The sequence below is a fragment of the Sphaeramia orbicularis genome, chromosome 11 (genome assembly GCF_902148855.1).
Source record: "Sphaeramia orbicularis chromosome 11, fSphaOr1.1, whole genome shotgun sequence".
Lineage (NCBI taxonomy): Eukaryota > Metazoa > Chordata > Actinopteri > Kurtiformes > Apogonidae > Sphaeramia > Sphaeramia orbicularis.
In genome coordinates this window covers 40,232,581-40,253,271 of record NC_043967.1, presented here as the reverse complement: position 1 = coordinate 40,253,271, position 20,691 = coordinate 40,232,581, and the positions used below count along the sequence as shown (strand labels likewise).

General features: G+C 36.2%; 2 protein-coding genes across 9 annotated transcripts; both read left to right on the top strand.

The window, feature by feature from the left end:
• The first annotated feature begins 285 nt into the window (after positions 1-285).
• oscp1a (organic solute carrier partner 1a) lies at positions 286-15,050 on the top strand. Of its 2 annotated transcripts, none has more exons than XM_030147842.1 (11): positions 286-621; positions 790-819; positions 2,143-2,297; positions 6,615-6,782; positions 6,972-7,052; positions 7,144-7,247; positions 10,028-10,156; positions 10,331-10,385; positions 13,220-13,365; positions 13,463-13,523; positions 14,538-15,050. In XM_030147842.1, the coding sequence occupies exons 1-11, from the start codon at positions 510-512 to the stop codon at positions 14,661-14,663; spliced, it is 1,167 nt and encodes a 388-aa protein (XP_030003702.1). In that variant the 5' UTR covers positions 286-509; the 3' UTR covers positions 14,664-15,050. The 2 variants fall into 2 exon arrangements, with proteins under 2 accessions (XP_030003702.1, XP_030003701.1); XM_030147841.1 differs by having other exon boundaries at positions 287-621; positions 13,217-13,365.
• Positions 15,051-15,654: 604 nt separating this feature from the next.
• lsm10 (LSM10, U7 small nuclear RNA associated) lies at positions 15,655-18,860 on the top strand. Of its 7 annotated transcripts, none has more exons than XM_030146472.1 (2): positions 15,655-15,864; positions 17,967-18,860. In XM_030146472.1, exons 1-2 carry the CDS (start codon positions 15,806-15,808, stop codon positions 18,406-18,408), a joined length of 501 nt encoding a protein of 166 aa, XP_030002332.1. In that variant the 5' UTR covers positions 15,655-15,805; the 3' UTR covers positions 18,409-18,860. The 7 variants fall into 7 exon arrangements, with proteins under 7 accessions (XP_030002332.1, XP_030002331.1, XP_030002333.1 ...); XM_030146471.1 differs by having other exon boundaries at positions 15,656-15,867; XM_030146473.1 differs by having other exon boundaries at positions 15,657-15,840.
• Positions 18,861-20,691: the final 1,831 nt, after the last annotated feature.

The following is a 20,691-nucleotide window of genomic DNA, read 5'->3' as shown; positions in this document are numbered from 1 at the left end:
ATTTGACAGGGGTACAAGCCTGTGAAATTTTTAGTAGACACCATAATACAAAACTATTTTGGACTTTAAAAGAGAAATATCAGACAAATAAAATGGCCTGTCTGATTTTTTGATAGAGCATTATTATTTTTTATCTATATGTGCACCCTTTCTGGTACCCTTGATTGTGATCAGGCCATATTCATCTACTCTTCAGTTCTCTTCTGTGATTGGCTGTGCTGTACAGTCACGTCGTTCTGATCCTGTCCAATAAGCTTCTCACAGGCCACTGCTGATCCTCTTCCGACCACCTGTTGCATCTTAATCAAAGAGGTTATTTGCAGCGATCAGATGAGAATTAGCATGTGCAGTTCTAGTTTGAGCACCAGCTCAAATACAAATGATCAGATAATGTCTTTGAAATGACAAACGCCTGTCAGTTTTGCCACAGGTTGGTTTGTTTTTCAAGCCTACTTCTGCACCAGCTCCAGTTTTCACCCTGAGGGTTAATCCCCTCTTTTCTCAGCAAGATGTCTATGAGAACCCTCCCTCTGGTTTTCATTAACCTTGGTGGAGAAATGCTTTACATTCTGGACCAACGGCTGCAGGCCCAGAACACGTCTGAGGATAATTCGGAGAAAGGTAGAGACTGCAAGTGACAGGTCTCACTTGTGTACCCTCTAGTTATATATCCCTCCTCCTGTCAACCTGTAGCAGTGAGACGTCAGCATAGAAAATGAACATCTCATATTTTCCATATGAGACGGTGACAGTTGTTTTTTTCTCCTTCTCACACGCCCTCGGCTGCAGGCATGTGGTCAGAGAATGACAGAAAAAGAGGTACTTATGCTTTACCTTCTTCCCTGTGATCTGTCATTTACAAACTTTAGATCCAGTAATGTACTCTATATATAAAACATTCATTTATTTCAGCAGTAAACTTGTGAAACTTTCACCTAAACCAGTGGTTCCCAATCCATTTTAACATTAAACTTCTGGCGACCCCAGACATTCAAAACAGACACTTTTTTTTGTTGTTGTTGCTAAAATTAATTTGTTTTTGATCATGTAATAGATAGATAGATACTTTATTAATCCCAAGGGAAATTCATATGACAGACTCAAACTATCCCACAATGCGTCATGAAGGTAATAACCATGGCACGTACAGTACTTTCTGCTAATAGTTCCTCAGTGCAGTATGTTGTATTTTACAGATGTGAAAATAACAGTTGCATGACTCCACAGGTATCATTTATGATGCAAAATGAAAAATATCTGTTTGCTGCTCACTCCTACTAAAGCAGTGGTTCCCAACCTTTTTTTTTTGGCTTTTTTGGTGTCCCATTTTAACATCACAAATTTATGTTGACCCCAGACATTCAAAACAGAGACTTTTTTTTTTTTTGCTAAAATTATTTGTTTTTGATCATGTAATACAGGGTGTCCCATAAGTCTCCATACATAGGAAAAATACACGTTTCTTGACATAAACCATTTTTATTTATATAATATGCTCTATATGACTGCCATTTTGTCGGGAACACATTTCAATGTGTGTCCTCCACTGCTGAAGAACTATAAAGAAGAAATATAAAGAAATACATGTTAGAACCATATGTATTATGTCTCCTATGTATGGAGACTTATGGGACACCCTGTAGTTTGGTATACTATGTTGCAAATAAATGTTGATTTTAGATGACATTTAGCCTATATGATATATATTATTATGTACAGAGGCAGAAAAGCCAGGTGTAAATTACTGCACAAAGTGAGAATTTTATTTTCCTTAGTCAGGATATGTACAGTCAGTCCAGCTTGGATTTACAAGGCTGACAATTAATACTGAACAAACAAGAACTCAAACTATGAATTATGAAAGAGCTGCAGCATCTGAAACTGACCGCAAAGAACATTTGACAGATAAACAGTACCACAGTGCTTCAGTTTCAGCTTCACAGTTTGTCGTCTTTTATGTATTATGATTGTCTCTCTCAACTCACCAAATATTTTCTATTAGTAAGTTGTTGTTTTTATTTAATCAATAACTAGAAATTTCAGAAGACCCCAATTTGAATTCCAGTCGACAAAATGTAGGGTCCCAAACCCCAGGGTTGAAAACACCAACCTAACCTTTTCTTTTGCTTCTCCATTTTGTAGTCATGAATGACATCGTTGGGACCATGTTTAGTAAAAGCTTTATGGATGAACTTCTCAAACCTCAGCAGCTGTATTCTCACAGGACGATGAAAACAGTGCTGACCCGGTTAGCACACACCTCCATCATGAGGCTGAACCCAGCCAGTATGGACAGGGTATGTACTCCATAGATCCTTTCAGGACAGTATTTAAGCAAGTCAATTAAGTCTTTTATTTTATGCTAAATTTCTAGTGTTTAAGTATAGTTATGAGTATGGTCTGTCCATTTGACCCACAGGGCTAATAATTAAATGACCTTATAAGTCCTGTCTGTCATAGAGAGTCAAAGTTACAACCCTTCCTCTGCTCCCCATGGGACCTACCTTCAGAAAAAGATAATAAAAGATAAATTCATGAGCCAAGAAAATCACAGTTTGTGCCAAAGATTGTAAAAAAAAAAAACAAAAAAAAAAAAACATCTGGTTTTGTGTGAAGCCGCTCAGTGGCCTGTATCACTCGTTGAATGTCATACACATCACATACACCTAAACAGCTAATAACTTGGCACATTTTACCTCAGCCTGTAAGAGTGAGGAGCAAAAAGTATTAAAAGAGGTCAAAATGACTACAAGTCTGGTCATGTTGAAGTTGCAAAGACATCTTCAACAGCTCTGAACAGATTTTGGAGAAAGACAGTTTCACTTCTGTGGTTTTCTGGTTTGTAGCTTTTCTATTTGCATATTTTGTCTCTTTCCATTGACATTTGAAGTGTAGTTCTGTGGGGCTATGGGATTATGACTGTGGCTCTCTAATGACTTTTTAAATGAGGACCTGAAAAATACAAACTGTGGTTTATGATATTTGTACCTTAGGTAATATATGATACTGCAAAACGTGTTCTTCCTGTCATAAATATTCTGATAATATTTAATCAAGTGGTTATTTGTAATATGATCAGCATTTTATACTGACATATAATCAGTGCTGTGACCATGAACATATCTAAATAGTGGACGAACCCTGTGTGACATCATGGTTGTGAACGGCAATTTTAAGCTTCATTAAGTGCGACATGGTCACTGACATGTTGGTTTTATGGAAACAAGTGGGTGTAGTTGGAGGAGAGATTACTGAAAACACTAACCGCATCCACTAAGAGTATTATAATAATGCTAATAACAGTAATAACATCTACCAAGTAATTTCAGCTACTAAATAAATGTTAACATATGCATTTGTGTTTGATCTCTGAATGAATAAACACATTAATTATGCTAATTAGCCAGCTAGCTGACAGATGACATAATCTAATAAGATTAATTTTTTTATTTTGGAAAATCTATGGCTATGTGAACACATCGCTGACTATTTATAAAACCAGATATTTATCCACCTGTGTTTTCAATAATAACATTGTACACACCAGATCATTTTCAGAAAAGTTTTCATCTGCACAAACCGTGGATAAAATTGCTGTGGAGTATTATCACAGGGTTTAGGGTTAGGAGAAACACAGGTCGCACAAATGACGATAATGCACTTTTGGTTGCATACTGTTTGAGACCCTAAAACTCTGTTTCCTCTTGTACACACAAAAACAGAGTTTTCCAAAATCTCTGCTTTGGTCTGACTTTTCAGAATTGTCATTTTCAGTGACCTAAACTGGAGTTTTTATGTTTTTTATTTTCCAGCTACATGGCCTAAACCAATGAATTATATCAAATTCACCCAGGATAGTGAATAATAGAGAGCAAAACTGTTTGTTGTATTAGGCTGTAAACATGTTTACTTTTTTTACATGGGGATCTATGGGGACAGACTCACTTTTGGAGCTGCCACCCCAGTGGACATTCAACTTACTGCACATTTTAATTCTTTGCATTGGCTTCTTTTTTTTTAGTAGCTACTGAAGGTTACCTTTCAGCAGCGACCTACAGGGATATCTCAAAAATCATGTTTACTTCAGAAATGCCAACTGATCAACAAGCTAACAGCAGAGACAACCTGATGTCATCGCCCAGTTTATTTCAATTTGGTGACACCCTGATGGTGACAAAGTGAAATATAATTTACTTCTATAACAAATCTAAGTGAGTACAGCACCATATCTTACCTAAGATATTAATACAATAAACTACAGTAATATTGTTGAGTGTTTCAGGTCCCCTTTTATTTTTCAGGGATTTAACCTCATAAAATCTATCTTATTAACCCATAAAGACCTAATGGTACTTTTGTGTCAGTTTCAAAATGAATTTTTCTCTATTTCACTTTTCTTTAGTGATTTATCGCCATGTATAATATTATCCTCTGTTTTTGTGAATTTTTAGTGTAAATCAAGTATTTTTCTGTGTTTCATTTACTGATCATGTAGATGTTCATAAAAACTCAGATTAACATTGAGGATTATTATATCAAAAACAGAGAAAACTGAAGAAAAAGGGACTTTTTCAGTCAAATTTATCATTAACTGAACATTCAATCCATTGTCATTGATCCAACTTCATGGGTTTTACTGGTGAATCCATGTTGTAGAAGATGACGGTGTTTTCACATTCAATACGGAGCCTCGAGGTCAGGGGTGTCAAACTCATTTTAGTTCAGGGGCCACATTCAGCCTAATATGATATAAAGTGGGCCAGACCAGTAAAATAATAGGATAAGAACTTTGAGTAAAAAAAGTAAATTTTGTAATGAAAATTTTTTAAATCTACGAATTGTACTTGAACATAACATGAACCTGAAAATTCTTTAGTAAAATAAGTGCACTGTTAACAATATTGCACCTTAGTTTATCATTTATAAATGTGAATCACAATGTAGAGATCACAGTGGATCTACAAATACACAAAACATTAAATAACAGGGAGAATATTATTAAAATTCCATATACTTCTCTTAAGTCATTTCAGATATTCACATTTTTTGTAAAAAGCTAGTCTGTAAATGTTGACTTTTGTGTAATTTAACTTTTTTTACACTAAAACAAGCAGACAAATTTACAGTTTTCATTATTTAAAGGTTATTATGATAGTATTTTACTGGTGTGATCCACTTTGGATTGAAATTGTGATGGGACTAGTACAGAGGCTGAACCCAAATGCAAGACCAATGGACAGACATGAAGTCGAGTGTGTTTATTGAACACTTTAACAAAGGAAAAAACACAACACAGAATAATTAATGAATCTGTGATGCCACTGTATCCGGGGCTTGACGTCTGGGCCATGAGTGGAATCAGCTGGCGACCAGCATGGCCGAGCCAGGAAAAACCCAACGAAACCCCGACTAGGAACAAACAAAGGGAGGTCAAAAAACAGGCCAGGTCATACACGGGAGAGCAGATCATAAGGCAACGGTACATGAGGGACAGGCAATAACTCACGGTCAGTAATCCAGGCGCAGGGTCAAAACACAGGTAATCAGTGGAGGCTGAGGTATCAAAGGGAATAGGCAGAATCGGAGTCGGGTAAACGAACCAGGTCATAGACGAGCAGGCAGAACAGGAACGGGCAGAATCAGTGGTTGAAAGACGAAACGGGTCAAAACAGGCAGACAGACTGACAGGCTCCAAAACGCTGGTAAGTGAGCACACAAGTGTAGAACACAAACTGGCAAACAAACAGGGGAAGACACAGGGTTTAAATACACAAGAGGGCGGGAAGACAATTGGACACAGGTGGAGACAATCAGGGTGGAGTCAGGTAATCAGGAGCAGGTGAAACAATCAGGGAAGGGAAGTAAAGACACCAGACATGACACATGAGGGAAACTTAACAAACTAAAACAGGAAATGACAGACAACATAAAAGACAGACAAATCCAGACACAGTCTGGGAGCCGACATGACAGAAATGACCTAAAATGATTTCAACATCCTTGATTACCTCCGCCAAGGAGGTTATGTTTTTGCCAGGATTTGTCTGTCTGTCTGTCTGTCTGTCTGTCTGTCTGTCTGTCTGTTTGTTTGTCTGTCCGTTAGTGTGCAACATAACTCAAAAAGTTATGGACAGATTTGGATGAAATTTTCAGGGTTTGTTGGAAATGGGATAAGGAAGAAATGATTAAATTTTGGTGGTGATCGGGGGTGGGGGGGCCCACGGGGGGGGGGCCACTGATCAGCCTTGGCGGAGGTCTGCGCTCTCTGAGTGCTTCTAGTTATTAATATCTTCAGTAATTTTTGCATTTCACAAATTCATCCCAGGGGCCGGATTGAACCCTTTGGCGGGCCGGATTTGGCCCCCGGGCTGCATGTTTGATACCTGTGCTCTAGGTCATATCTGATCACCATGAAAAGATAACAAACTGTACTTTTACATCAATTATTTACATGTATTGATAGGATTAGTGGTTCAACTGGTACTAAACAGTTTAGATCAGTTGATAGTTTAGGTCGAGGGTGGAGGTTTGGGTCTTTATGGGTTAAGTCAAGTTTCTATTTCTACTGTAAAATCAAAATATCTAAATGTTTTCTTCTGATTCCCTTCATGTAGCTCTATGAACTGATGGTCATGGCTTTCAAATATCAAGTTTTTCTTTGTCCGCGCCCCAAAGACTTGCTGCTCATCTCCTACAATCACATAGATACCATCAGGGAGTTTGTGAAAGACACTCCTGCGGTATTGAACCAGGTGGAGGAGACACACAGGAAGATCATTGAGGTACTGCTCAGAGCTCACATTATCATTTACCATGATAATACCAAAATCCACATACAGCAGATGTGTATCACCACAGTATACAATAGTCTCCACTTAATGACAGTCCATATGGTGTACATTCCAACTGTCAGATGTTATCTTCCATGTGCACATCCTGTGTGGCCTGTTTTTGTTTTCGTTTTAACGTAGGTCTACTCATCTTTGTCAGAGGGTGAATTCCAACTTCTCAGACAAACATTGCTCATATTTTTTCAAGACCTGCATGTTCGAGTGAGTCCTTTGCGTTTCATTCGGCCTCACCCATATCACGAAAAAAATCACAATAAAGGCTATTACTGATTATTTTATTACATCTTCTTAGGTATCACTTTTCCTGAAAAACAAGGTCCAGAATCCAAATGGACGCTTTGCACTGGGGACATCAGGCCCAGTGCCTTACAAGACAGATGTTCCTGGGTTAATCAGGTAGGAGGTGGACAACACTGAATGTGCTCCGATAGTTAACTATGAGGTAAATTAATAGTAATGGGCTGTGACTGGAAATACATCAAGTAGTGCTGAAAAAATATAAAACTGTATTAGTCTGACCTGTTTTGAATCTGCTCCCATGAGACAGGGGCAGTTGGTGGTTGTTAAAGGGTCTATAGTCATGGAAAAAATTATTAGACCGCCCTTGTTTTCTTCAATTTCTTGTTCATTTTACAACTAAAGGTACATTAGTTTGGAAAAAATATAATGACAACAACAAAAATAGCTCATAATAGTATAATTTCAGAGCTGATATTTGGCCATTTCCCATGTTTTCTTGATGATAACCAAAATCACTTTAGTTCTTATATCAATATCTATGGCATTGTACTGACAAAAACAGTGCTTTTAGGGATTCCATGTTTTCTTTTCTGTCTGTTTAATTCACATGATATACACAGGAGATAGTGCTTAATTGCATAACCATTGTTTTTGATGACTTTTGATGGTTTAATAATTTTTCCCGCAACTGTATATGTAGTATTTTTATATTGCAATAATAAAAAATAAAAAAAAACACACCTAAAGTTATCATTAGAGTGTTTAGAATAAAGAGCTCTAAGGTTCTGACAAAGACACAAATGTATTGGATTGTAGAGATATGGGCTGAATATGTTTACACCAATGGATTTGGAGGGGGGTGTGACCACGAGAGGGAGTAGTGAGTCACTCTGAGGAAAACTATTACCACTTTTGACCAAAGCATCAGAAAGTGGTGGGGTGAGAACCAATAAGAAACAACTTTTAGAGTCAAAGAAAGTGACAAAGTGATAAAAGCTACAAATACTGTTGTTGTTTTTACCACTGCACACAGCTTTACATGAAAAGAATGAAGTTTGATACTGAAATCACAGCATTTCTTCTACACGAGTGATTATGATTATGATAGTGATTATGATCCACGGTTCAGACTAAACTGTTACAGTTCTGACCTTGTTTGGACGATTCCAAACAGATCTTTAGTGTAGCTATTGATGACACAAAATGTACAGAAAATCGGTAATGTATGGTTTTACTGTGGTTTTTTTCAGTCTAAAATCAGAGCTAAGCTAACATAGCTATAATGTAAACTATCAGCTGACGCAGCATGTGAAGATTATTAAGACAGAGTTATTTTAACCGACTCTCAAAATAACCAGGTCTGAGTTTTAATATGAAGAAGAAAACTGGATGACACCATAATACAGATGTGTGTAAACAATGAGCTTTATACTTTATCCAATGAGTGACACATACTGTGGATATACCGAATGTTCCAAAAAAAAAATACAATATGACTCTCTGCAATGATAACTTTAGAAATAGTGAATCAATCAAAATGCAATTTCAGGGCATGAAACTATAACTTATTACTTACATCTTGTAGAAAACCCCATTTGATTTGCTTCAGTGGTCACGGAGAAATGAGGATCTTTGTAAAACATGTCAGAAGTCCCTTCCCTCCAAGTTCTGTAAGGAGACATGTTGTCTATTGTGTTCACACCTTACAAATACGAAGTTGTTCATTGTGTTCTCACACAAAAACATCTCATTTGAAAAGCTGACAGTTTGTTTCTTTTCATTTTCAGCTAATGAAATGATTAATGAATTACATCAAAAAGGAAGCAGATTACTGAGTTTTGCAAACATTGGCAAGGTGTGAAAATGAATGATTAAAGAAAGATGTGAAATTATCAACACAGGAGTTAGTTGCTGACCAACCATACCGAATATGCAGTTTGAGTATTGGATAGACAAGAATCAAAGTGAAACACTTGTCAACAGATGTTAGCTTCTTAGGGAACAAATGCAAAATGGTAATTGAGAGATCAAATCAATACATCTTTCAACAACAAAATCTCACACGAGTACACACCGCTGACATAATGTTTTGCACAGAATTTGAATTCATTTGTTAGTTGCCCTCTCAGTTGTCAGCAAAATATTTTCATTCATATGGATTCCAAAAGCTTCTAAGTGCCGAACTTGGAAGAAACGAGCCCATGACATGCTTTACAAAGATCCCCATTTCCCGTGACCACTCAACCAAATTAAATAGGGTTTTCTGCAAGATGGAAGTAACAAGTTATAGTTTCATACCCTGAAAGAGCATGTAGATGGTTTGATTATTTTGAAAGTTATCGATGCGGAAAGTCCGATTGTAATATTTTTGGGACAAACGGTATAGTGTTGATTTGTTAGTGTGTTCTGGTGACGTCCCTCAATACTACACATAATATCAGCACTACATGAGCTCTTTAAATGCTAAGAAAATTATAATCGCTTAATCTATGGTGCAATGATGACCAAAGATAAACGGTGGTGAAAACCCTGACTGATGAGTCATAGTCAAACAAAAAAATCTAATCTTTATAAACTGGACCAGTGAAGGGATTTGGACTTTCCTGACACTGTTATATTTAGCTGTACCCAAATTTATTCTATTAGTGTTGGGTTTTTTTTCTTTTTTTCATTTTACAATTATATTTGACCTCATTTTAAAATAAAGTTTGTTTTTTCTTATTGTTAATGCACTCTTCCACTGCTCAGAGTTATAGTGGCTTTTCAAAGTACAAACCCCTGTTTATGAAATATATAAAAAGAATGAAAATTAAGCATCTCATCTGTGAACCAAGTATTTAAATGTGCACGGTAATGTAGGTTGGTTTAGTTTCCCGATGACTTTGCAACTTATTGAGTTTCTATCACATGCCACCACATGCTTTCTGTTTGATCAGGGCGTTCGACAGAAAGGGGAGAGAAGTGAGACGGCATGAGTTTCCTACAGGAGGAAGTTACAGCAGCCCCCTCAGAGTGGGGAGTTTTGACCTGCATGGAGACCGAGTCATCAGACTGGGTTTAAACATGTATGTATGTGGTGATGATGAGTGGACCTCATGAGACTTAACCACGTTTGAATCCAGCTAATGTTACCTTTACATTTCTCCATGACTAATGTTTGTGCTACTGATACCACTGTACATACCTGAAGACTTTACCTTTGCAATCCCACTTTTTGATGCTTGTATTTTATTTAAAAGATACAGCATGAACCATCTAGAGGAGACGCACACATCCAAAGCACCCACAGTGAAGGTAATTCTCAGTGCTTTCTAGCAGAAATAGGCCCAGATTACAGCTATTTTTAGGTTAGAGCTACAAAATATGGTTTGTTAAGGCAGAAACCACACGGGTGTTTCAGTTTCAGGCAGTGGTATTGGCACTGTTTCATTGTAAAAAAAAAAAAATCCCATTGTTTTTACGAAGCTGGTTACCAGTACTGTAAAAAATCCATCAAACCGTAAACATATGGTTAATGTTTATGTTATTGTTTATGGAGTAATGTGTAGCAATGCCCCTATGTAGCTGGGATAGGCTCCAACCGACCCCTGTGACCCTAGTGAGGATAAAGCGGGTTCAGAAAATGAATGAATGTGTAGATTTAACTGGACTGCACTTATACAGGGTGGGGAAGCAAAATTTACAATGAACATTTAATTGTTTTTTCTCAGCAGGCACTACGTCAATTGTTTTGAAACCAAACATATATTGATGTCATAATCATACCTAACACTATTATCCATACCTTTTCAGAAACTTTTGCCCATATGAGTATTCAGGAAAGCAAACGTCAAAGAGTGTGTGATTTGCTGAATGCACTCGTCACACCAAAGGAGATTTCAAAAATAGTTGGAGTGTCCATAAAGACTGTTTAGAATGGAAAGAAGAGAATGACTATGAGCAAAACTATTATGAGAAAGTCTGGAAGATACTATTAAAGAAGAATGGGAGAAGGTGTCACCCGAATATTTGAGGAACACTTGCGCAAGTTTAAGGAAGTGTGTGAAGGCAGTTATTGAGAAAGAAGAAGGACACATAGAATAAAAACATTTTCTATTATGTACATTTTCTTGTGGCAAATAAATTCTCATGACTTTCAATAAACTAACTTGTCATACACTGTCTTTCAATCCCTGCCTCAAAATATTGTAAATTTTGCTTCCCCACCCTGTATAGCATATTTTATACACGTTCATGGTGTCCAAAGCGCTTCACAAAGCCACCAGGCCGTACTGGGAGCAATTCAGGACACTTTGACATGTGGAGCCAGGATTCGTACTGCCAACCCTTTGGTCACCGGACAACCTGCTCTACCAACTGAACCACAGCCACCCACTGTTTTACATAATTGTTAAATGTTTACTTTTTTTTTTTTTTATTTAAAAAAAAATGCAAATAGGCTGTTATTTCAACATTGTGGTCTTGCAATTTAAACGGCACCACACTGTTTTTCAATTTATAGTTTTATTTTCTTGAAACAAAAGAAACACATAATTTCTACATACCAAGGTTATAATAGTTTTGGATTTTTCATTATAGTTTAGTTTTATTTAGTTTTGGCTTATTTTTCTATAATTCAGTTAGTTTTAATTCGTTTTTAGAGCAGGTTTGCTTGTTTTTATTAGTTTTCATTTTTTTCTAAATGCTTAGTTTTAGTATTAGTTTAAGTTTTGTCGTATCTTTTATCTTCTTCGTTGTCATATTCACATAAATCCCATACACGACTCTGCTGCTTTCTCCCAACTTTAGTCTCCATGTTTCCAGGTAGTGAGGACCAGAAGACGACTCTAAACAACAAGTGTCCAGAAGTGACAGACAGTGAAGTGTCGTATGGTGCCGCTAGCTAAAACTGCTAGAGCGAAATAAATCACTTTTGTATCAATCCGACGTTGACAAAGACAAAAACGAAGGAAATTTTATCCATAATTTTTATACGTTTTAGTTAGTTTTATAAGCACACAATACAGTTTCAGTTCGTTATCATTTTTTTCCTTTTAATTGTAGTTTTTATTTATTTCAGTTAACGAAAATGTTTTTACAATTCTACTTTTTGTCATTTCGTTAGTTTTCGTTAACGATAATAACCTTGCCACATACAAATCTGGTTTGGTTCACATACTCTTCCAGTAAAAATACAGCTATATTTAATTTAATAATTTCTAATAAATAACGTTGTATTGTATTTTCGCTTGTAGTTTTTTTATGTTGCAGTTTTACAACTTTTTGGTGTTAATTCTACAGTCATTTTTTACAGTGTAGAATCACCTTCTCAGATCATAAATGAAACACACCCATAGTTATTCAGTTATTAGTAAGTCTAGTGCTGCTTTATTCCTATTTCTACTGCCAAAATATAGCTCTGGAAGTACAAGTAGAAGTAAAATCTCAACATGATCTTTAACATCTTTGGATAGTATGTTCTTAGTTTCTTCTAGACTGTTTTCAGTGTCGGACATTTTTCATTTACATGTCACTTATTCTTATGAAAATTGGGATTTTGTTGTTAATTTAAATGCAGGTTATTGCATTTTTTATTTTATAAATTAAACATTTAAAGGATCTATGGTCAGATTTATGACTCACATTTTCACACAGGACAACCCTGCTCTAGTTGTTTTTATGAAAAATGTTGAAGTGGCCCCAATAAGTATTTTTAATACTGTATCTGCTGTGGAATAAATCTATATGTGACTGTACATGACAGTTTAATATGGTTTATACACCTTACACTCAGTCTTTTGTATATATTGTAATTTTGTCATTTAATTCCATGGTGCATATAGACTACAGTAGACCTGAATTAAAACTAAAATAAACCGTGATCAACATGAGTTTGGCCCTGATTTAGGGCAGTAATACAAATTCCCTTTGAAAATTAGCATTTACTGTATTTATTACTTTACACAATTTTATGTTGTTGTCTCTTACTTGGATGGAAGTCATTAATCATTATGATGTGAGAAAATAGAATGTGTCATGATAAACTTTCACCTGTGACTCTCAACAAAGCTTCTGTAAACTGTTGTTTGAGTTTAACATCCTCTTTTTGGTTTATTCCTCATTTTCCACCCTCTTTCATGATGCAGCAGACAGATAACACTCCCAACCTCCTGGCTAAAGAGGAACTGAACCTGTTGGCCCGTCTGATGGGCAGCATGAAGGCCGAGCACACGCCCAACACTGAAACTGTCTTCAGGATCAACCTGTTCACAACAGATGCAGAGGAGGAGGAGGCGTGAGTGGCTTTCAAAATTTTCTCCAAATACGTTAAAGTAAATCCTCATTCCTCTGATTTTTGTTCTTATGTATTGCTTTATATTTTGGTTTAACAGGGGAGCATCTGGTGGAACTGAGGAGTCCTTGTTTGGAGTCATAAATATTCAAGCAATGCAGGTAGTGCCATAAATCACCAGTTTGTAACCTCTGTCTGAACCGAAAAGAGGACCTGAATGCATGTGGAAAACACAGTATGAATGAACCCATAAACTTGTTCTGTTTACTTTAATTAGAGAGATAGCTGTGCTGCAGAAAAGACTATTATTTGTTTTAACAGTTGGTTTTCACACTGAGGTTTCATGTTTTATATCACATAATGTGCATCACAGGTAACACTGTTTTGACTTTACTGCTAATTGTTATAAATATCTTTATTATTATCTTTTTACTGTTATTATTATTATTATTATTATTATCATTATTATTATCATTATTATTATTATTATTATTATTATGATATGAAGTTATCTGAAAGCATTTTATGTGCATTAAATCAACTAATGTACATTCCAAAATTACACATGCTTTAATTTTTTTATTTCTTTTTTGAAAATCCAGGTGCAGAATCTCAACTTAAATGAAGCTGTTAAGTTGGCAGGATAAGCAATTTCACATAATTACCACACAACTATATGTGTAAAACATATATATAATACAGCAACACAAAGAACACAGTGAAAGACAGACCAGACATATCCATGACACATATCCCCTCAGGTCCACAAAGTGACACTTCAAGGCAGTTTGTACTCGTTGAGGTATTCAGAGTGGAGTTTTTATGTGTTTCTGGAGTTAATGTATTTTCTTTGCTTTTTTTCCCCCCTCCTGTTATGTGCTTGTTTTTGCAGCATAGTTTCACCGTTCAGACAGGTTCTTTCTGTGTGGAGTTTGCATGTTCTCATCATGTCATGCAGGTTTCCTCCTGTTTTTCACATCCATCAAAATCATGTATCCTAGGCGTTAATTCTCCTGTCAGAGCTTTGTCAAAGGTGCTGATTTAGGCCTGGAGCTGGTCCCCAGGTGCCCTCAGGGACAGTTCGCTGTTCTTTCCACTGTTTGTACTATTATGAGTTATATGCAGACATTGAATTTCCCCACAAGGACAATAGAAGTGAACTTTTGTTGTTTCAGGATGAACAGGCTGCCACAGAGCTGGCTCGTATTGCTGGACAGTTTATGGAACAGGATGAACCGGTTGAAAATCCCAGCAGCAGCAAAGGAGACGACCTGTTGGCCATGATGGATGACCTAAGTTAATCACAGTCAAAATGTAATTAAATTATAGGAGTTCATGTTGGATTGTAAGAAATTTCTGTCGTGGCTCAAACCAGAATCTTATAGCTCAGGCCAAAAAAGTATGATTTCACACTTTATTTAACCTTACCATCGTTTCACATCTGTCACTGTGAACATCACTTTAATATGCAGTTTGCAGTGTATTCACTTCATCAGCTTGTAGCTAAACTTAGATGTAACAAATATCCAAAGAATCAGAGCTCCATTTGACAAAATGCTTTTACTTAACTGTCATTAAAATGACAGACACATAAATGGACTACACAATGTATGATCTGCAGTATTAAAGGAATGTATTTTCTATTTAACAGTTAAATGTTGTCAATAAAGATGATGTTTATATTCTCATATTTGTTCACTGAGTGAGAAATTATTTTCAGTGTTCTGTTTGAGGTTTAAGGCAGTTACAATTTCACTTTTTCCATGCAGTGCATTGAATAAGACAAATAACACACAAATATGATCAGATTTCCTATAAGCTATCTGAAATAATATCCAAAGTATTACATGTATATACATAACATATATACAGATGGGTTTGAATTGATAGTGATGGATGAATGCTGTAGTGGAAAAGTATTCAGATCATATGCAAACATTGCCCTGTGCTAATATTCTACTGCAAGTGCCTGAGGAACTCAGTATTTAAAACCATACTTAAGTAAAAGTATGAGTTTTATCTACAAAATGTACATAAAGCAAGAGCGTAAAAGTAGTCAGTGTGCAGTCATATTACTACTGAGGGTTTATTTACATTTATTTAATTCAGTTCATCACAAACCTTCAAAATCAACACGTTGAAAAATTGTAAATCTTAGGTAAAATATAAAAGCTAAAATATTTTTCTCTAAAATGTTCTGTGGTAGAATATAAAGCAGCATTAAATTAAAAAGGAAGGCAAGTAAAACTTAACTATTTCAGTTTTCTACTTATAAGTGAATGTAAGTATTTAATTGCACTTCATTACTGCGCAATTGTAGAAAAGCAGTGTATTCGGAATTGCTTTTATTCTGCCAGCAGAGGGCGCTGTTGTTCAATGTGGACGCACATTAGTTACGTAACGTAAACGTCATCACGCACTCTTCCTGGTTCTGTCTGTGTACATGCGGGAAAACCAAGTTGTTGACATCTTTAGACGGTGTGTTGTTTCTCCCAAATACTTGTAGTGAGTTTTTTTTTTTTTTTTTTTCATGATTTAAAGTTGTAACTAATGGAGACAGCAGAAGATGTGGACATAATGTGTGTCTGTACTGGATCTAATGAACCGGGACGGTGTTGATAACGGAGCTACACTCAAAGCTAACAGTAGTTTGATCATAACCTCAGTGTAAAAGACTTAAAACTAAATTAAAACATTCTAAGATAATGTAAAGAACTGCTCTCTTTATGTCAGTGTATCTGTGACGGTGTTAAAAACGGAAGAAAACAGAGAAAAGCTAATTAAACAGAAAAGTAGACCGCGAAAACAGTATTATTTTAATAATAAATATGTCGTATCTAATGCAGTTTTCTTTTTTCTCTCTCTCTCTCCAGTACATGCAGTAGATACCAACTCATCTTATGTCATGGATTTTCTTCCCTTTGCAAAATCCTAAAGCTCATCTCCAAAGCTGTGAATGAGTTTTAGTTATGAATCTTAGTTTGGTTAAAATTTGTACTAAATATGGGAAAAACCCAGAGAGTAATTTGCATATGATGTTCGTGTAAATAGCTTAAGTTTAAAACAAGAAAAAACTTTTGTTAAAAGATAATCCACTGGGGAAATTACTGTTATAGCATGGAAAAAAGGCTAAAATCTGTGTATTAAAATGATAAGAGTAGAAGAAAAAAATACAATCTAAGAGCAATATGTGTAAGGAAATTTAGACCGTAACTTCAGTTTATAAAAACAGTATACATACACTGAAATTCTGTAGTCAAATATAATGTAAAGTATTTAATTGCTTTAATGTACTTACAATGCATTTATTCCTCTCAAAGGCTTTACCATTGAATAGGTTTTAAGGAAGTATTATTCAGTTAGAATGTGGGGTTTTCAGCTCTGATGAAATACACAGCCCAGCCAATGAAAAGTTACATGTACAGTCTATTTTTAGACCACATTAACTTTGATTATATGATGCATTTGATGTGGAATCTTTTTATGCAACATGAGGCTTATGCAATGTTACAGTAAATTTCCCAACATTTATTTCTGTCCAGAGTTGCATTAGTTTTTCCCGTAGATCTTATGTTGGTGGGAGAGTCAGACCACTGTGTCCAGCTCATCCCATTCCATTCAGATATAAGGACATTATTACTCTACAGTGCAATAATTCCACTCGAGTAAAATGGACCTTGTCACTTTTTTACAACATCTTGTTTAATTATAATTTTGATTTTGTATTTTAGATTTTATTCCTGTGCTTTACACTGTGAATTTAAAGCACAGATTGAAACACAGTACAATCTTTTTGTTCTCTATCAAACTGGTGATTGTTTAAGAAATGAGAAGCCACTGCATCATTCAAGGTTGAAGAAACATTTTAATCACTGCAGTAATTATGAAATGGAAGGATCTGAACTATGTGCTTAGTTAAATCTAGGTGGGGACTTTTTTTAGCCAGGCTGTGCATTCATCAAGATCTCTGGTAGTTGTGTTTTTCCTGTATGACGTGATGTCCAGGTATGGCTGACTAAATCAAATCTGCTCATAGTTGAAATATGGTTGCTGGAAAGTAAATTCCAGTAGAAATTTTTTGTTAGGATGACAATTGTTTTTAAGATTATTAATTTGTTTCTAGCAACAACTACGCTCATTAGCACATGTTGCAAATAATCCCTAGGATTTTCTTGGATTTAAACCCAGTTTAGTAAAATAAAAATAAAAAATTAAGTGATGAGTGTTCAAGTAAACATAGTAAGGGTGAAATGTAGCACTGAATACAAACTTGAAAAATTTATACATATGTATAAAAAGTACACTTGAAGATTTCACAAGGCCCTGTTAATTTACTAGAATTTTTCCATTACATGATCTAGGAGAGCTGAGATCAGTTTGGCTAGAATGTTGCTGTTATTATATGTAATTAGATACCTCTGTTTTTATGCATATAGAATTTGTATGTACGGTACATAGAGTGTTTCTTATTTTAGTTTTTTGCATTTTTTTTTATCTTCTACTAGAGAGGCAACAACTGTCAGCAAAGAACGCATTGTCTGTTTTACATATGTGGTAAATGAGGCTGAATCTGATTCTCATTCATTTTCTCTCTGATCTCCAAGTATCCAGAAATCCTCATCTTCAGTATTGATGGAGTCAGAGGGGACTGAATCCTCACCATCAGCCCTCGGCCAAGCTGAAGTCTGCAACTCTATTCGAGAGCGCACAATTGCAGAGAACAGCATGGTGGTCCTGCTGCAGGGTCTGCAGGGGGAGGTGACCACAGTGGACCTGAGGAACGAGAGCACAGCCCAGGGCCGTGTGGTCAACGTGGACGCCTTCATGAACATCAGGCTGGCGGAGGTGGTGTATCGGGACAGACGGGGTCAGCTCAGTCACCTTCAGGACTTGTTTATCACGGGCAGGAACATCCGATATGTTCACATCCCGGACCACGTGGATATCATGAAAACCATAGAGAACCAGCTAGCCAAGATCCACCGGGTCCGCAACTTTGGCAAAGAAGGAGGCGGCCGGAAGGAGTTTGCAAAGACAAAGAAATAATTTGTGTGTGTGTGTGTGTGTGTGTGTGTTGTAAGTTTAGGATCAATATAAAAATACTTAGATGTTCCAAGCAGTATATTTTTTTAGTGGACAACATTCAATCAGGAGTTCCATCCAGATTAATCTGATGGGCCAGGAAAGCTTTCTTGAAAATAAGTTTATTTTTCTGCCTTTATTTTTTTGAAGGCCAAAACTGCAGGAAAACAGATCTGTATTGTATTCTTCAAGATGAAGATTCAGATTTTTTGATTATATTGGATCAAGTTTGGATCAGTCAGGACATTTCACCCCACAACTGATCTTTTCTGTGCTTTCCGTTGGACTGAAAAGCACGGATATTTTTTTAACAAACATACAATATATTTATCATGCACCAATACTGTAAACTAATGGTGGTAAATTTATGAATGGAACTCTATTCTAGAGGTTTTGTCTGTTTGTCTTTTGTTTTTGATTACTAGTAGTCAACACCTATCCTTTTGTTTTTTGAAGATTGTTTAAATACGTGCAGAACCATGTAAATAAAAATGCTTCTCCATGTGACCTTTGTGTTAAAGTAGTTTGTCTATTAGAGCACACAGCCAGTGGTGGAATCTATTTAACTTGACTTAAGGACTACACTTAAATACGTATTTGAGATATTTACAGGGTGGGGAAGCAAAATTTACAATATTTTGAGGCAGGGATTGAAAGACAGTGTATGACCAATTAGTTTATTGAAAGTCATGAGAATTTATTTGCCACAAGAAAATTGACATAATAGAAAATGTTTTTATTCTATGTGTCCTCCTTTCTCAATAACTGCCTTCACACGCTTCCTGAAACTTGCGCAAGTGTTCCTCAAATATTCGGGTGACAACTTCTCCCATTCTTCTTTAATAGTATCTTCCAGACTTTCTCGTAATAGTTTTGCTCATAGTCATTCTCGTCTTTACATTATAAACAGTCTTTATGGACACTCCAACTATTTTTGAAATCTCCTTTGGTGTGACGAGTGCATTCAGCAAATCACACACTCTGACGTTTGCTTTCCTGATTACTCAAATGGGCAAAATTTTCTGAAAAGGTATGGATAATAGTGTTAGGTATGATTATGACATCAATATATGTTTGGTTTCAAAACAACTGACGTAGTGCCTGCTGAGAAAAAACAACTAAATGTTCATTGTAAATTTTGCTTCCCCACCCTGTACACTTTACCTGAGTATTTATATTTTGCCCAACTTTACTTTTCTGCTCAACTATATCTATAAGGGAGGTATTGTAACTTTTATTCCAATAATTTTTAAATATTTAAAGTAAAAACGCAACATCTAGCACCTGTAAATGTCTTCATAAATAAGATACAGGTGCAATCATACATAGTACAGCTCACACATTTGGATTTGTAGTTGTTAAATTCTAAAATTGCAGAACTTATACTTGTACTGGACACTTTCACAGTGAGGTATTAGTACTTCTGCCGAGTACAAGTGGATTTGAGTACTTCATCCACCACTAAACATAGCCACTTTCTCCATATTAAATGGAACATATTACAGTGACAGTCAGTGTGGGTGTGGAACAGAGTGTCAGTGTGTGTTGTTCTGTGTTTGAATGTTTAGAAGCTCTGGCGTGGACCACAAAGCCCATCTGTCTGTGCGTTAAACCAATCTTAAGTTAATAATTGCCCATAAGCAGGAAAACATTAGTCATGATCAGTGCCAGTTTGCTGGAGGGAAAAACAAGCAGGCATGTTTCCACAGCTTCCACCTCACAAACATTAGTGAGCTGTCACTCTCTCCTGTGACGGGTGGTGTGACATCCAGCCGAGCAGGATGGAACTTTGTTTGGCCAATGGAAACGAGCTGAGCGCTGAAAGGAAGAGAGTGTTTCTCTTGGAAACTGCCGTCCCAGTGTTCTCCGATGCACAAATATGATTGGGAATTTGAGGAATTTGCAAAGGGGTATGTTATTCCTACGCAGTGTCAGGAAGAGGACAGGCCTGACATAACACAGGCGGAGGCAGCTGGTGGAGATAAACCCTGAACTGTGGAGAGATGGAGCACATTTACCGAGCATTTAACACCCTAATCATATGTTTATAAATCTGTCTGTACTGTTACATACTCCTGGATAAAATGCCACACTTAAAGGAGTGATATTTTGCTTTTTTTTAATGGAATTATGCATTTTAAACATCTCCCTGTGGTCTACATAAACTGTAAATGCTATGCTTGGGTCTGAATTCTTCTTTAATTCAACTCCACAGGTCCATCTTCAACCCTATTTCTGAGTAATGAC

Excerpts from the sequence above, each read along its gene's own strand:
- oscp1a (XM_030147841.1), top strand. The coding sequence starts at position 510 with ATGTCTATGAGAACCCTCCCTCTGGTTTTCATTAACCTTGGTGGAGAA. Across the intron at positions 6,783-6,971 it reads CACACAGGAAGATCATTGAG|GTCTACTCATCTTTGTCAGA; the intron begins GTACTGCTCAGA and ends GTTTTAACGTAG. Across the intron at positions 10,386-13,216 it reads CCAAAGCACCCACAGTGAAG|CAGACAGATAACACTCCCAA; the intron begins GTAATTCTCAGT and ends TTCATGATGCAG.
- lsm10 (XM_030146471.1), top strand. The coding sequence starts at position 15,806 with ATGCGGGAAAACCAAGTTGTTGACATCTTTAGACGGTGTGTTGTTTCT. Across the intron at positions 15,868-17,966 it reads GTTTCTCCCAAATACTTGTA|TATCCAGAAATCCTCATCTT; the intron begins GTGAGTTTTTTT and ends CTGATCTCCAAG.